General features: G+C 44.4%; 2 protein-coding genes across 3 annotated transcripts in view; one reads left to right on the top strand and one right to left on the bottom strand.

Annotated features, from left to right (window-relative positions):
* LOC133958800 (serine/threonine-protein phosphatase 2A 55 kDa regulatory subunit B gamma isoform) overlaps nucleotides 1–6,903 on the top strand; it is a 19,645-nt gene extending 12,742 nt beyond the window's left edge. For both annotated transcript variants that reach the window (XM_062393777.1, XM_062393776.1), the window contains 4 exons: nucleotides 446–610; nucleotides 1,131–1,300; nucleotides 4,157–4,248; nucleotides 4,923–6,903. In XM_062393777.1, the coding sequence (XP_062249761.1) occupies nucleotides 446–610; nucleotides 1,131–1,300; nucleotides 4,157–4,248; nucleotides 4,923–5,217 (722 nt within the window). In that variant the 3' untranslated portion in view covers nucleotides 5,218–6,903. The remainder of the gene's footprint in view (nucleotides 1–445; nucleotides 611–1,130; nucleotides 1,301–4,156; nucleotides 4,249–4,922) is intronic.
* An 801-nt stretch (nucleotides 6,904–7,704) lies between these two features.
* Nucleotides 7,705–15,431, bottom strand: wfs1b (Wolfram syndrome 1b (wolframin)). The gene is made up of 10 exons (XM_062393775.1): nucleotides 15,253–15,431; nucleotides 13,572–13,961; nucleotides 12,198–12,274; nucleotides 11,875–12,019; nucleotides 11,555–11,728; nucleotides 11,343–11,423; nucleotides 11,004–11,161; nucleotides 10,587–10,823; nucleotides 10,377–10,495; nucleotides 7,705–10,067 (listed from the first exon to the last, which is right to left on the bottom strand). Exons 2-10 carry the CDS (start codon nucleotides 13,810–13,812, stop codon nucleotides 8,519–8,521), a joined length of 2,781 nt encoding a protein of 926 aa, XP_062249759.1. The 5' UTR covers nucleotides 13,813–13,961; nucleotides 15,253–15,431; the 3' UTR covers nucleotides 7,705–8,518.
* Between the last annotated feature and the right edge of the window lie 1,533 nt (nucleotides 15,432–16,964).

Genomic DNA, 16,964 nt, shown 5'->3' with positions numbered 1-16,964 from the left:
AATATTTCAGCCCCTTTTTGACTTCTAATCCAGCTCAGTGGGGCACCGCACAGTCACAAAGCCATGACCCAGACAGGATTTATAATACTACAATTTATTTGAATATGGAATAACTGTCCCCCCCCTCAAATCACCTCAAGATATATTTATATTGGTTTACTTTATATCCGCTATAAATCATTTACATTGTGTTGGTTATGTATAAATTTACACACACTTGTTTTTATTTTGTATGTAGACAAAAGGGGCCTGTGTGAGTTTCCATATCAGTCAGATATGTTTCTCAGTTAGTGATTCAAATTGATAAGGGGCTGAATCGGTAAAATGTGCACACACACAGTGTGGTCGACTTTGGCAGGTAGATCACTTCAAGCAAAAAGCTAAAACTGCAGATTCAGAGGAACCCACTTCTTTTGCCGTTTTCCTTAATGATGCTTCCTCTCAGACATTGTGGACATCAAACCAACCAACATGGAGGATCTGACGGAGGTGATAACGGCTGCTGAGTTTCACCCCCACCACTGTAACCTGTTTGTCTACAGCAGCAGCAAAGGCACCCTGCGTCTCTGTGACATGAGAGAAGCCGCGCTCTGTGACAAACACTCCAAATGTGAGTAACCCGCTGAGCTGGAACCGAGAGGCACACACCAGAGTCCTCAGAAGGTCTCAACATGTCTGATACTCGTAGAGCTCAGTCTACAAGTCAGAAAATCTAAACACTGCTCCTCAGTATAGCAGACTCTAAGTTTTTACATTATTGTCCCTAGATTTCGGTTTCAGTCTATTTGTTTGGATTTTATCTGACTATTTTATACATCACCATGGACTAGGTTTCTTTTTTTGTGTTGTTATTTAGAAAAAGCTATTTAAATGTTTTCATTTGAATATACAGTTGTTTATAGATATAATCAGACGGCATCATCCATCCAGAAAAACACAAACCTAATCTGTGTAGTTTTTGAGAATCATAGACTTCACTGAACCTAAGTCCCATTTGAGGCATTTCTTGATTTCTAGATCATAAGAAATAAATACACACATCCATTACTATCAGGTTTGTTCCTGGCATCTGACTAACTCCTCACACCTCTGTGTCCTCCTCTCCCCTCTTTCTCGCCTACCCTCTCCAGTGTTTGAGGAGCCCGAAGACCCCAGCGCCCGCTCCTTCTTCTCCGAGATCATCTCCTCTGTGTCCGACGTCAAGTTCAGCCACAGCGGCCGCTACCTGCTCACCAGGGACTACCTGACCGCCAAAGTCTGGGACCTCAACATGGAGAGCAAGCCCCTCGAGACGTACCAGGTGTGTGACTGAAAACCCCACGCGGTTGTGTTAGAATACAAAACGAGACACACTGAAGGTTTTCTCTGGGGATCGGCTTCTCTCATTAATTTATTGCAGGGTAGGAGCAAATTCACTCAGGGAAAAATGAATTAATCAGTGGTTGAGGAAGCATTAACATATCTCCAGCTCCCGAAGATACATTGTTGAAGATCACAACTGGAGTTTAAGCTGTGTTATATAAACTAGAATTTCAATTCACTATATACTGATATACTCTCTACTACTCTAGGCAAAGCTACTGCTGTGCATTGGTCTATTTCATTCTTGCTTAATCATCACTGGCCCATACATTAGCTGCTTGGCTCATCAGTTTACTGTAGTATCTTTGTACACAGCCTGTGTAACCCCCTGAAGTTCTTTCCTCATGAACCTGCTGATATTGTCATGGCAACACAAGAATAAACTGTGAAATAACTAGTAGATAGGAAACAGGAGAAAGGACAGATGCTGCTGTACAAAACACAAGGAGCCATTGAACTGGGTTGATGGATCTGAAAAGGATTGTGATGGTCAGTCCATGGAAATCTTTCTGGGAATATTGCTGAAGTCATAGAGCGGCACGGGCCTCTCTGCGTGGAGTGATTGACAGGAAGGGATTGGATCCAGCTTCCTCCGCATATCCCAAAGGCTGAGCTGTAAAGATAATGGCTGAATGGATGAGTTTCATAGACATTAACAATCTACCTCAAGCTGCATTGACACTTTTCTTGTGGGTCAACACCTTTTCCTCAAATTTGTCACACATCTGTATGGCAAAATCAGGAGAGTTTCAAGGTACTTTGGGGACCCCGGGCCACGGAGACCTTTATTCTCATAAATGTGTCGTTACTGTGGACTAAGGTATCCACTGCTTACTGGGGACCCCCCCCCCCCCGCCCCCCCCCCCAAGTCTGGGGCTCAGGTAGCTGCTCAGAATTCTGTACATAATCCAGGTTCTGTGGAGTCTTCATTCTTCCAGCCGAATTGTTGCTTTCCAGATTCTGAAAACAGAACCTTTTTGATCAAACTGTACAAGTTTCTGTATTAAATGCACTTCAGCTCATAAGCTGTTGTCACATGCTGTGTCATTCCGACTTCATGGAGACTTAACTGTTCCTGAGAGAGGACATCATCATCCTGGAAAGTTTTGAACAATTGGAGATAGAAATGAATCACGGGAACCAGGCTGACTCTCACAATCACAGTACTTAGTGATGATTAGATTTTTCCAAAACCTTTTAGGGATAATTGGATTGATTACGCGCCAGACGATGTCCCTCTTCTCATCAGGCCTCACCCTTGCTGAGTTTTTAAATTCAGGCCGTAATCCCTGGATGCATGTGTGTGTATGTTGGTGTGTGCGACCAACACAAAAAGCAATTTATCATTATACCATGTATTTGGGTGGAGAATAAGTGGGACTTAAAAAGTTTCACTCAGTACACTAAGCTGATAAAAAGAGCGCCTTCTGTTTATTATTCTTTCTTTCAGCCATCCCCACTCAAATTGTCACTCATAAGTGTTTACATTATAAGCCACACCCTCTTGTCCTGATGCATTTGTTTGCAGCAGAAGTATTTATCATCTCTTTTTCCCGGCGAGTAGTCAGTATTCCTGCCGCGGGCGTGTGGTGTGTGTCCGCCTGACGTGTGAGGGACCGCGAGGCAGCCATGAGTTGGAGGCTGAGACGCACCGGAGCTATTTATAGGTCGCCAAGTCTCCACTTATAAAGTGTAGCGGGAAGGAGGGATACCTTACACAGCTCCTGACACCTAGATCTGCAATGCAGCACGGAGAGGGGAGGAAGAGGAGGGAGTGAGGGAGAACAGTGCTGAGGCTTTGGGAGGTGGTGTGAGGATGGTGTGATGACAGGAGGAGAGTAGAATGAGGGGAGAGGTTGTAAATGAGAGGATGAGGCGAGGTAGCGGTTGCAGTATGTGGGTGAATGGAGCAAACTGAGGGGGGTGGAAAATGATAACTCAACGAATTTTTTTTGATAAAGCTACACTCATATTCCTCCTGGAGCACAGGAAATATGCACAGCTCCACGAGGGAGGAGACACTGAACTCTAAATCAGGGATTACGTGGACTAGAATATAAATATATATATATATATTTAAGTATATTCAACTCCTGCTGACAGTGTATCATTTCACCTCATGCAGAAAGAGCCTCAGGGGAAAACTAAAATGCCACCGGGTTTGATGTACAACCATGAGCCCACCTCGGCTGGACCTGTTATAGATTGCATCCCGACTGTTGGCCGCTGACTTTATGCAGAACGGGGAAAACAGGGGAGGCTTAGTGCGGAGCGGGGGGGGTGGCCGGAGGAAGGTGTAGATTTCAAACCTTTGCATCACCGAGCAGACTCAACGCTGACACAGGCCGGTGGAAGGAAAGTACGAGAGAAAAGAGTTATTAGGGAATCAGTGAACGTGTGTGTGTTTGTGTGTGTGTGTGTGTGTGAGTGTGTGTGTGTGTGTGTGTGTGAGAGAGTGTTATCATGCCCTTGGTGGGTTTGATCATAGAGGGCTGGATGTTAATGGATTTACTGATTTGGAAAAGGAGTTTAGATTAAAAATGGACTCCTGGCTCTTGTATTGCTGAGGGTCGGTGTTGTGTCTCATTAAAGTTGCCTTCGGGGAGGTTTCCATTACAACTTGCCCACATTTAATGTATTTTGTCTCTGCTGAGATGTGTAGGTGTGTGTGTGTGTGTCTTCTGCTCACTCTTCTATTTATAGTTTGAATTGAGAGTCCAGGGAGTAGAGCTGTGTGCTGGACCTCATGTTTAATCACGTCTGCTTATACATGTGTGTGTGTCTCTTCCTCCAGGTTCATGATTACCTCCGCAGCAAGTTGTGTTCCCTTTATGAAAACGACTGCATCTTCGACAAGTTCGAGTGTGCCTGGAACGGCTCGGACAGGTACCGTCTCTTTTTGCAAATGTCTCAGTGGATTTCCAAAAAAACCCATACTTTGCTAATTCCATATGATGGTAGCTTGCTGTGTTTATATTTTCCGTTTATGTACTGAGGGTTTGAGAAAACTCAGAGGATCATCCATCCCTCATAATACAATGGAGCCATCTCTATTACATGCAGCATTCATCATGGAGTTATCTACAGTAAACACAAGAGGTCGCCGATTTTAGAAAGACAGTGTCCCTTTTTCTAAACTAAACCAAATCTTTAATGGTATTAATTATTGATTTTGTTTATCTATAATGGTCATGTTTGAGTTTTACAAATCTATGTATTAATATAAGCAGCATTTCAATTTGATATGAGGTTGAGGTGAAGCTAAATGAGCTACTTTACTTTACTCTAGTGGAGGTTATTGCATATTTTGAGTGGTCGATAAGATAGCTAATAATAAAAAAGGATAAAATATGTCACAGGCATACGGATAGAAAAAGCACCTTCAAATCTTAGCTACTCTTTATTACTGAGGAATCTGCGTTTTCTAAATAAAAATTTGACTTAATCGAAGTTTACGATATAATGGAAAGTCACGGCTACTTTAGTAAAAGACAATGAGAGTGTTTGAGTGTTCCTAGTTTGTAACGGGACCCTCACCCTTCTTCTTCTCCTCTGTCCAGCGTGATCATGACCGGCGCCTACAACAACTTCTTCCGCATGTTCGACCGCAACACCAAACGCGACGTGACCCTGGAGGCGTCGCGAGAGAGCAGCAAACCCCGAGCCGTCCTGAAGCCACGCAGGGTGTGCGCCGCCGGGGGGAAGCGGCGGAAGGACGACATCAGCGTGGACAGCCTGGACTTCACCAAGAAGATCCTCCACACGGCCTGGCACCCCAACGAGAACATCATCGCCATCGCCGCCACCAACAACCTGTACATCTTCCAGGACAAACTCAACTCTGAGCTGCATTAACGAAGGGATGTCAGTGGCAGATATGAATGACCTCACGTCTGAACACACAACTATGCCAGAATGTACTCATGGACAGACATGCGCACCCGGGAATATGCCTAACTCACAGCCACACTTACACAAACAAGCAGAAAACGCTCACATGTATGTCTTCTCTGCCACACTCGTTCACCTCCTGCCAGCCGACCCACAACTGAAAGGACCTAGGAAGGGCTAGAAAGGGAAGAGGCTGGATTACACAACGGAGTATGGATTGAAAAATTGTCCGATCTGTCGATTTGTTGATTGTTAACCTCTGGCTTGTGCTTGATGGTGTGTAGATTGCTACAGCTCAGCCTCTGAGGGGGATAACTCCCCCCAGACTAGAGAGATGTTTACATGTTTGTAATTTTACTCCTTCTTCCTCCTCCTCCTCTTTATATTTGTGTGCTTGAGAAAAGCCTATTCTTATCCCTTGCCCACAGTTTTGTGTAAAAACCCTTCCTGGTTGTTTACCAGCGACACTCGCGAAAAATGGGGCATTTACGTAACTGCCGGTTTAGTTTGATTTCAGATCAGCGACCCCACTTCCGTTCGTGTAATTCGTGAAATGATGCTAACGATGACGACAATTCGAAGTGAGGCGCGTGATGTGCAAAGGATGAATTTCGGGAGGGGGCCGTCTCCTCTACCCAAGTGCACCCAGGAGCCTCGGAGCTCGACTGGGCCGTGTTCAGTGAGGTCAAACCTTTGCAGTCCTGCAGAGAGAAGCAGAGCATCACACCGCTGCCTGATGTAAGGACACACACTCGTATCTGCTCCACACAGTGTGTTTCAGTCCTCAGTGTTTCCTCCTCTGAACCAGGTCGTCCCACTTCCCTGGTGGTGGATCCTGCTTCCGGTCCGGGACTGTGTTATGTGCTGTCTTGCCGTTTAAAGTACAGCTCAAATCAAAACAGAAAATTGAAAAAAATATATTTAAACAACGAAGCAAAAAAGACGCTGCATGTCAAACAGATTCTAGCCTAGGTGTTTATTAATTGACTGACTTGACTGACTTGGCTGCCTTCCTAACCATTTAGACCCAGCTGTACAAAGGCTTCAGGGGCCCGCGTGGCTCCGTGCAGCACGAGCAACCATAGAGGGCCGAGCTCTCCTACCTTTATTTGTGTCTCCAGACACTGACGCATGTTTACCAGTGTTCGGTTCATACACTTACATGTGCATTTTGAATGAGAATCAGACTCGACTCCAACTGAGAGCGGAGAAGAGCGAGGAATGTTTGATTACTCTAAAAAGAAAAAAATCTAAAAGGGCCTAAATGGTGTGTGTATATATCAACAGTTTTTGACGTGTATGAGGTTTAGTTTTTTTTAACATCTAGAAACAGACTGTGGACTCGATCCTCTGTATCGATGATTGTTTCCGAAGCTACAGCAGGGAGACGATACTTTGATCTCCTCAGCCTTCCTCACTGATTTCTTTGCTGATGTGCAGAAGCTTTTATTTTTAGAGAACAGTTTATTCTTTTATTTATTCTCCTTTTGGAAACTTGTAAGTTTTACTCCACATCCTGACCAAACTAATGTCAATTCACATATTTTTATGTTCATGTTTTATGTCGACAAAATTGTCAAATGGACAGTTATAAATAATGTTAATATGTTTTTTTCTGATTAAAGGTTTCAACAAAATTGCATCCAATGAGCGTACAGCTGTGGTGTTTTATTGCAGTTTAATTACAGAGTAATGGTCATATTACCATTATTATTTTATGGCTTTAATTTAATTGAACATTAAGGGGTCCTTATTACAGAGCGTGATATGATACACATATATGAATGTGGGCTGAGGCACCACCTAGTGGCCTCAAACGTATTACATCTATATATAGAGATATTCCAGGACTAAAACACTTGTTATAAATGCCCTGTTTGCAATTTAAAAGCTAGTTTCATGGAATCTAGTAACAAAAGAAGCCTTATTGGTTTTACTAAAATAGTTTCTAAGCATATTAACTGCAAGATTATTCCCAAATTTTCTTTTGACTTGTTGACCAACCAAGAAATAAAAGTTAATCTTTGCTTATAATACATTAACACACAAACACTGCATGACCTCCTGACCTTTCAATATTTAACTGATATGTGATAAGTATAATTTGTTTTAATTATTTCTCTAAGGTCTGTTTATCTTGTACTTCACATTGTTTTGTTAATAAATCTTAAAACATTGACATATGTTTTATATTAATACCTTTTATACATATATTTTAGTAGTTAATAGTTTTTAACTTTTGTAATTATATTAGTTAAAATAACAACATAAAGAAATGTGACGTTTTATGTCATTTTGATATACTCCCATTTAATGGAAAAAATTACACAGGATTATAGTTTCAGTTCATTCAAATGAATGTGAATCAGAGAATACCCCTTTAAAAAAAAGGTACAACTCTTAAACTCCTATACAACGAAAAGAATGTTAATAAAAGCAACAACAGGCAAATGCTTTCATCATATTTATAGATCACAGTACAGACAACAGTAGTGACATCCTACTTTAAAAACACGTCATCACTGCACAGCAGGGATGGAGACAAACAGATGAGGAGAACAAAGGGAAGAGAAAAACATGAACAACTGCTCTGTAATAAATACAAACACAGGCGAACGTCTTGAGATGTAGAAGCTTGAAGACGTGATTTAATCTCTTCTCTCCCGAACTACTGTTGAACTGAGACGGTCTTATGAGGCACTTAACAGTAATTTCCAGCACCATCAAGTACCAGATTACACTGGACACGTCACAGACACAACAAAGGAAATGATCAACACACATGAAATGAGGTGCAGCAGACACAGTGTTTGTATAGAACACAAACACCATAACAATTACTCACATGTGCAGCTTAAATGGGATGTAATGTTAATAAGAAACACACAACTGCCTCCACCTGAGGACGTCTGGATCATGGATTTCTTACTTTAGTGTTAAGCAGTGATTTACTTCAAAAGTCCATTAGGGTTTATCCCCCGTGTTAATTTCATTGTCATTATAATATGTAGTCTCACACATTTTGGCTTAAGAGTTAAAAGAAATCAAACACGCACTCGCTCTGTACAGATGAGATAAATATCTGAGTATCCTTCCACTCTGCTACAGTACCTATCCAACAATATTGCTATCACATTCTGTCAGAGATGTGTAATCGTCAATGTTCTCCACTGCAGACAGTATTTTCATTGCACACATTTTATGACACGCCTCGGCATCCGTTATATTTTTCTCCCAGAGGTCATCCTGCCAGACGTCTGCTCCTCTATCCTGTCTCCCCCGTGACGGTCTCTGTTTCTGTCTCTGTCTCCGGGTGTTGCTCGAGCTGAGCAGTGAGGAAGGGGTGGAAGAAGAAGTCAAAGCCAAACTGCAGGGCGTTCTGAGTGGTGCGCCTCCAGTCGTGTTCGATCTTGTGCTGCCTGCGGCGGGGCACGCTGGCGCCCCCGCAGGACAGGCAGTGGATGGCCTTCAGTTCAAACACGGGCCATTTGGAGCCTAAGCGCCCCTCCAGCACGGTGCTGAACTCCACCAGGCTTCCTGTGTTCAGGTGTAAAAGCACAGATTTAAACTCACTACTCGCCCTCAGGACTATGTCCTTGGTGGCGTCCTCGTCCTCTATGATCGTCCCGTTCTTCGTCTTCCTCTCCAGCGGCATGCCCATCGTGACTTCGAATTTGTAGCGATCGAAGCGTTTGATGTGGCATTTGTGCTTGGCCAGTTTTTTGAGTTTACAGAGGGGGTCTTCGGTGGGAGGGGCCGGGGCGGGCAGAGGCTGAGACTCAGCATTGGCGTTTTTAACCTCCTCGCACAAAGGATACGGTTCACCATACAGGCACCGCATCCAGTCCCCCACGAACACAGGCAGCAGGTTGATGACCGAGTGAGGACCATTCTCGATGTCGGTCACGCGGACGTATTTGAAGCGTCCGGTCCAGGTGACGTGATGTCCCTCCAGGTGAGAGCAGAGAATCTGAGTTTGGGCCATGTTGGACTCTTTCCAGGCCATAGGGCCGCAGAGGTTGCTGTACTCGGGCCACGTCAGGGTGGAGTTATACACCTTCATGCCTTCCGACCTGTAGACGTACATCCAGCAGAAGAGCACCAGCGCGCTGAGCCACACCAGGATGAGCTTGACGATGCTGCTCCGCGACAACGACCGGAACACCACGATGGGGTTGAGGCTGAAGCGAGTCCAGAGCCTCAACACCACCGGCACGAAGCAGATCGTCAACGTGACCACCATCTTGGTCAGCTCCAGGGCCAAGAACCACTGCAGCAACTGGATGATGAGCATGGCGGCCAGGCCCAGTGAGAGAACAGGGAGAGCGAACAGGAAGAGGAAGTAGCCAACGCAGGTGCGGATGAGTCCTATCGCCGAGGCGTTATTGAGGAAGACCAAGCAGAGCTCGCACCAGGTGAAGCAGACCATGTAGGGCACCAGGCACAGGTAGGAGCCCTTGAAGCCTCTCAGCTGGGCCATGCGGAAGAAGAGGTAGAAGAGGTGTCCGTACAGCAGGCACGGAATCCCCACGTTCAACACCAAGATGTCCCCTAGAGGCACCGTGAAGATGGTCACCCCGAAGACCTTGAGGAACCAGAGGGAGTCCGGCAGGAAGTGGGTGAGGGAGCAGGCACCAGACAGGACCTCTGTGAAGAAGGCCCTACGAGCAAAGAGCTGAGCCGAGGCGTGGAGGCTGAGGAAGGCGGTGACCGTGAAGAAAAAAGCGACGGCGGCCAGCTCCGAGCAGGGGATCCAGGATTTATCAGCAACGGGGAAAGAGAAAACCACAAAGATGACGGAGAGGAGGAAGTACCTGAGGACACAGAGAGACAGTAGGAACTCATTCTGCTGCACGAGCAATGTCATTCACCTTCTTGAGTTTTACACCTTTTCTCCATTTTAATATGTTGCTGGAATCTGTTTTTTATTTTAATTTCAGCTTAACCAAGTGAAGTGAAAAAGTTATTAATCACACAATTAAACTGCAGAACTATATCTTCATGACTATCTTAAAAAAAAAGTTGCAGTCAAACCAGAAAAACCTGAACACAACTACACCTGAAACACACTTAAGGAATGAGCATGTTTGCATATGGATGAGTGTAAACAGAGATGAACATACAGATATGGCTCCAAGTGGGTCGATCCAAAGTTGGTCTCGGCCTGCTCCAAATCAAGACCCGGTTCAAAGTGAGCCAGCAGATCTGTAAGAGCCCGGAAGTTCTCCCAGGCTTTTGAATTCTGTAGAAAATGACGTGTGTTTATTTATTTATTATTAATACAGCTTCTAAATGAGCTCGATCAAAAATAATGAATAACCTGAGTAACCGACCTGAAACACCCGCAGGGTACAGATGACCATGGAGAAGAAGGAGAGGTAGAAAACCAGCAGAGGGATGAGGAACATGAAGAACTCGACCGTGAGGTTGGAGATGATGAAGAAGAAGATGAGTGCGTTGACGTGGTGGGTGGGGATCAGGGCGCTGAGCCACTGCATGCCAGCGCGGGACGCCCAGTCGATGAGGTGCTCCTTGATCTCCAGCAGAGCGTACAGAGGGAACTTGAGCAGCTGAGGAGATCAGGGTCAAACAGCTCATCAGTAAAACATGACTCGATTAGTTGGTTGAAATTAAAGGGCAACTGATCAATATCAAACAAAAATGCCAAATGTCTTTGTCATTCCTCATCGCAAACATCCTGATTGCAAACACAGCAGCAGCAGATCATTCAGATTCTGAGACAGGCTCACCTTCTGGTGCAGGGGCAACTCGTCTGGATGTTTCACGATGACACCATCATCGTCTTCATCATCGCCTCCAGCAGCGGCCATGGCTGGTGACGGTGAAATACCCCGAGCGTACTTCTTTGTCATCTCAACAAAATCATCTAGACCGACATGGGAATTGGCTAAAAGGAAGAAACATGGTGGATGTTAACTCACAAGTAAATAAAACTTTGTTTCCCTTATTGTCACGATATGACTAAATCTGATAAAAATAATATTCTCTTTGAGACGCCTTAGACATGACCTCAGGGGAATAAATGACCGTAATGACTTGTGTCTGTTAATTCAGGACACCTTACGTACCCTCACTGGTGACCATCGTCTCCAGGACTCTCCTCTGTTTCTTGGCCGAGCTGTTGAGTGGACCAGGGGAGACTGGTTTCCCTGTAAATGGAGAACACATCATATGAGATGGTGAATGCCTAAGACAGTAAACAAAGATTTCACCTCTGTATTCAATGGTAAGTTTAAGCTGTCTTATGTCAGTGTGTTGAAATGAGCCTCTCCACTCGTACCTGGCTCAGTGTGGACGTGTTCAACGTTCTCCAGCATTTCAGAAATGGCCACGGCCTTCTTCTTCTCCGGATTCAACTTCCAGTACATAAGCAGAGCCGCCTTCCTGACTCCTCTCTCAAAACGGGTCTCTGTGCACAGCTTCTTCATCTCCTCATAGTTCTCCAAAGTGACACCTGATAAACGAGAAGGCAAACGTGCAGAATTTTGGCGGACAGATATTTCCATGAAAAGCTTCTTTAATCTAAACTCTTTACATTTGATGTTACATGGCTAACTATAGTTCCAGACTTGGGGTGTTGGCAGAGGGAACTTTCTGTACCTTTCCTGGAGGCCAGGCACTGCTGCAGCAGTTTGACGGCGTCCCTGCGGCCTTGTTTAGCAGCCTGGACCAGCCACGTGACCGCTGTGCAGTTGTTCAGCTCCTCGTCTCTTTCTTCTGCGAGGACCAGGAAGTAACGCCCCATCTGGACAGCCACACACAATTTTTAGATTTGCATGGCAAGCATCTCCGTGAATCACGTACGCGTCCTTCACGTCAATGAGTCATCCTCAAACGCTGGTCATTACTCGGCCAATCTGTTCTGAGGCCACCATATGGCCATTAACGTCAACAGTATTTGCGGCGCGCTCGCTGACACTGACCTTGGTTTGTGCCTTAGCGTCTCCTGACTTTGCTCTCTCCTCCAGGTCTTCAAAACTCACCTCCTCTTCGGGCTCCTCTGAAGCAAACAGACAACATTTTAATAAACACCGTGCAGCAGATTACAAGTATTTTTATAACATTGTATTTGATAAAACAGTGTTTCGACAAATTCCATATTGTATTATATTTGTGGCTGATAATTATGATGCGTGTAAATAACTCTATATCCTGTTGTAAAGTATTTAACACTCACTCACACACACACACATGCACACGCACACACTACAATCAAGGCAAAGCGTTTTTTTAATTATTAAACTTCTTCATATTTATCTGGTAGGAAATAGGATTACTTTAATTTGTCTGGCCAATTGCTTCAATGTCAAGTATCAGGCTTTCTATGTTGACAATTTAAAAACATCATAACTCTTTTTTACTCATCATTCGTAATGAGTAATCGGTCCAGAAAACATTTAAGGTGAATGGAAACAGGTCAGTTTGGAGGCGACAGTCAGTGACCCGAGTGATCACTGAGTGTGAGCGTGAGCCGGATCCTTCCAGAAACAGCTTCTGCCCTGATGAGAGTGTCCCACTGAGTCTCACCACTTTAAATCATCATCTTCCTTCAGCTGATGACTTCTGCTACTCTCAAACCTGTGAGCCACGGTAGAGCTGAGGCGCTCACATGGTGTGCTCCAACACAAATGTGAAAACACGTCCGCTCACGCTCCTGGTTCGCTGCTCATACTTGAACCCCCCCCCCCCCACCTGAGCCCTAACATAACTGTTTGCTCGCCACAGTAAACAGCAGCTGCTCGCTTGCCTGACGTAACTCACACTTAGACAGTGACGCAACACTTCTCCCGTTTTTACTTTCACTAGCTACTTTATGATTATCTGTTCAGTTCTCAAAACATGGGACATGGGCTGTGTGCTTCCAGGGGACAGGGTTAGCTTCGATTGAAAAAAGTGTGTTCCAAATTAAATGACTGAGCTGTTAGATGTCAAACTCTCCTGTAATACTCCCTTTTTACAAATCACTGCCTCGTCACACATTTAAACTAACACTCGATCTCTGACTATGTGAACTTTAACCGCTGGTTTTGTTCAGTGGAAAGACATCTGACTTGAAATGGTTTGTGAATATATAGGGGCGAGACAGGCTGTTCTTTCCATGTCAGCAAAATGGGAGCGGCAGCCGAACATGTTGTGGTGAATGTAGGCCGTTGTCATGGAGACACTATACCGCACGCAGCAAAGTGGGTGTGTCGGCCGCTAAGACTGTCGGAGAAGATGGAGGTGAAACCGTGTGGTGAAGATTTTCTTACAGGATTGAAAGTGTAAAAGGTCAAAGGTGAGAGTTGGATTCTCACCTGGTTCATGTGTGGGAGGAGGCTGAGGAGGCGGGGCAGCTGCTGAGGATCCTGATCGGGGATCCACTGTAGTGGCTGCGTTGAGCTGAGACCTGCCCGCCTGAGAGAGGCTCCTGAGGGGCTGGCGGAGAGGCGAGGCGGGCGGCGTGGACAGGGAGGGGGAGCGGGAAGAAAGACCAGGGGTGGTCCGAGGGGGGGCAGTGGAGGAAGTGGGCGAGGGTGTGGCTGGAGGCGTTGGCATGGTGAGTTTAGGCGTAGGCCGGTTGGAGGCCGGTGTGGCCGTGGTAGCAGAGGAGCTGGATGAGGAGAGGCCCGCCCTGAGGGTGGCGGGGGTCTAGGAGGGGCTGAGTCTTGGGGCGGATGAGTTGCCGGTTAGCGATGGTTCCATGGCTGAAATCAGACAACAAATCAGTCAAAAAGAAAACACAGACAGATGTTTCTGGGTATTTGAAAACAGTGAAGGTAAATGCTGACATGATGGTGTGTGGATAGCAGCAGAGCAGAAGGAGCTACTTGTGCAAGGGAGAGGAACGGATGGAGAAAGAAGGAACATCGGTGATGGAGTAACAACTGCTGCAGAAGGAAACTTTCTCAACACATCTCCACTCGCTCAGCTATGACTACAACTTACACTCCTGAATCAGTATAGATCGGTGAAATCATTCAGACAAATCCACGCAGAATATTGTATTTGTAGATCAATAAAAAGTAGTAGTAGATATGAAAAACCACAAACAAAAAGTGTTATGTTTACATCTACTTTTGTTTCTTTATGAGTTGACAGGATTTTGCAAAATGCACAGGACAGATTACTGCTAAACTTAGTGGAAGGTTGAGGATGGACCAGGCAAGCTCCTATTGAATTATGATGTGGATCCAGGATTGTTTTTTTTAACATTTCATATAATTTCCCCAGGAACTAATGCATGAATCTTCATGTAAACAATCAGGCATATTGAGGGAACGGATATCCACGAGTGTGTGAAATTTCCTGCATAAGAGAAAGGACATAATGAGAGAACATAGTGGGGAGACTATCAGGAAGAGAAGCCAAACAATCCTGACCTAGTTCTCTGACAGAAAATGAACACACTGTAAAATCAAACGTCATTAACTGAGACATGCATTTCTGTACATATCTTGTTTTTAAACACACGCCTCCTGCAGATGTTTATTCTAATAACCCAACACCCACTGAAAGCTGACAAATAATAAATAAATGGGCTGAAGCAGCACGTGAGCTTCACTCCCTGACACACAGCTGACTCATGACATTTGCTGACCTAACAGTCCCGTTCCTTTTTTAAATGGAGCTCATCATCCCTGCAGCGAAGCCTCACGCAGTGTTTAAGTTTGTCTCAGCGATGAAAACCATTTCGTTGCCAGCTTCCATGTTAGGCATTGTACTGAACTGAGCTGAGGGGGGGACAGCTATATCGAGAAGGGGACATCCTTGAAGCGACCTGAGAGGAAACTTGATGAGTCCTGTTGCAGTTTAGGGACACCCCCCCCCCTCATTTGTCCACCCTGAGGACAGACACACACATGTAACCAGTGGAGAGGACACGTGGATAAACATGATCCCACTCTAGCCACCGTTCATAACCACGGTCCAGTGTTATTACAATGCTACAGTGGACAAACAACAGGTCGCGTTGCTAATGCTAACTGCTGAACTCACCTTTACCGCGAAAGCACTGGTTTGTTTGAATTAATACGAATGGAAACAGAGCTTCGAGAAATGTCCCGGTTTCTTCGTCAGTCGTTGTACGGCGTCATTCTTCTCTTTCTCTTTCACTAACTCTGCCCATCCACCGTTTTAGTGTCTGTGGTCAAACTCCAAAACACCGCGAGCACCGGAGAGTCTGCCAGCTGTTCCGCTCCAGGATCACGCCCACTTTGTGTTGTGCGCGTTGTGATTAGACAAAACAGGCGATTTGGGGTTTCCGGACGCGTTGTGATTGGCTGCGGGGAACGCAATTTCTCTCAGTCCCGAGCAATCGACCGTCGAAGCGGTGCGAGTTTCACAGATGTGCTTCAATCCTCAGAGTCCCGTCGAGCTGGTGCTGTTTCTGAACAGATATTTGAAAAGGATCATTAGAAAAGAGATTTATAAGCTTGAGCTGGAGAGTTTTTTTGAAGTCCCTCTCTGTCATTGTTCGATTTCTCTCTTGTGTTTACAAAAAGTCACACTAGTTTTCTACCAGGAGAGGGCGGTGCTTGACATGTTTTATATTTACATGTGGATTTATAAAGTTGCTGTCATGTCTATCTCTTTTATAATTTCCATCGTCCATTCAAGCTTTGACTGTGCAGTCCATCTCTATTGTAAAAAATATCCAACGCAGAGATGTAGTCGTTATAGTTTGGAGTGTAATGAAATCGATGTCTTTGCCTTTTATTTCATTTTTTATAATAAAATATATCCATAAGAAGGGTTATTTAAGGTTGAATATGATGGCACATGCACATTTCCCCATTACCTAGTTAGAGCTCACAGTAATTTAAGTTACAATAAAACGAATATGACCAAAAGCACATATAAATCATATAATATAGAAAATATGTATATATTGTAAAAGTAATTTACAAATGCAAATATTACATACGCACAAACAGAAGAATAATTCTAAAATGTGATGAAACTATGAAAGGTAGAACTTTAGCTTTTGTTGCCCATGGGTCACTATTTTCCTACCGCTGTAGTACATGATGTATTAAAGTCATATTAGAAGTATAAAAGAATTAGAGGAGTAATGTATATTGTTTGAAAATGCAAGAAAAGTCTCACAATTAATATCTAAAAAATTGGATTTAACTTCGGCTCATTCACATCGATTGTTTTTCAACAAACAAAGTTTCATCACATGATCCAAACTAAACATCATGCTAAGAGAAAACTGGTAAATGCATTTTTTTGTCATTTATTTTGAGTGTAATATCTAATGCACCTTGAATTCTGTGAAGCCAAAATGCTGATTAAGACCAAGCTTGAGGCACAGAGGGTTTGTAACTTGTCTCAGGAGTGTAGTTGTTTTGCTCACACACAGAACAACCTGCCATCATTAACATGGGTTAAACAGACGAGGAAAAGATAACATCATAGTTCAGAAGAGGAGGTGGCAGACAAGGAAGGAAACAGACCAGACAACAAAAAGGATATGAGAAGGAAAGAACAAATTAAAGTAAGAGTCCTGAGGGAATGAGAGCAGATAGATGCCACATTGTGGGAAAAGAAGGAAATTGGGGCACTAATTGCTTCACTGCTGCTGCATTGAAGCAGTTATGTAAATACCTCCCGATTAGTAGATTAACTCAATCCAGTTCAAGAGATAAGCAGGGCCCTTGTGCCGGTTCTGGTCTTTCACATGCACACCTTCAATCTATAAATAG

The sequence above is a fragment of the Platichthys flesus genome, chromosome 8 (assembly GCF_949316205.1).
Source record: "Platichthys flesus chromosome 8, fPlaFle2.1, whole genome shotgun sequence".
Taxonomy (NCBI): Eukaryota; Metazoa; Chordata; class Actinopteri; order Pleuronectiformes; family Pleuronectidae; genus Platichthys; species Platichthys flesus.
This window is presented reverse-complemented; position numbering and strand designations above follow the sequence as displayed.

What these genes read in the sequence shown, in the direction of transcription:
- wfs1b (XM_062393775.1), bottom strand. Translation starts at nt 13,812, where the DNA reads ATGCCAACGCCTCCAGCCACACCCTCGCCCACTTCCTCCACTGCCCCC. An exon ending in GTGCCTGGCCTCCAGGAAAG is followed by an intron (nt 11,729 to 11,874) that starts GTACAGAAAGTT and finishes CTCGTTTATCAG; the next exon opens with GTGTCACTTTGGAGAACTAT. An exon ending in ACCCACTTGGAGCCATATCT is followed by an intron (nt 10,068 to 10,376) that starts GTATGTTCATCT and finishes CTGTGTCCTCAG; the next exon opens with GTACTTCCTCCTCTCCGTCA.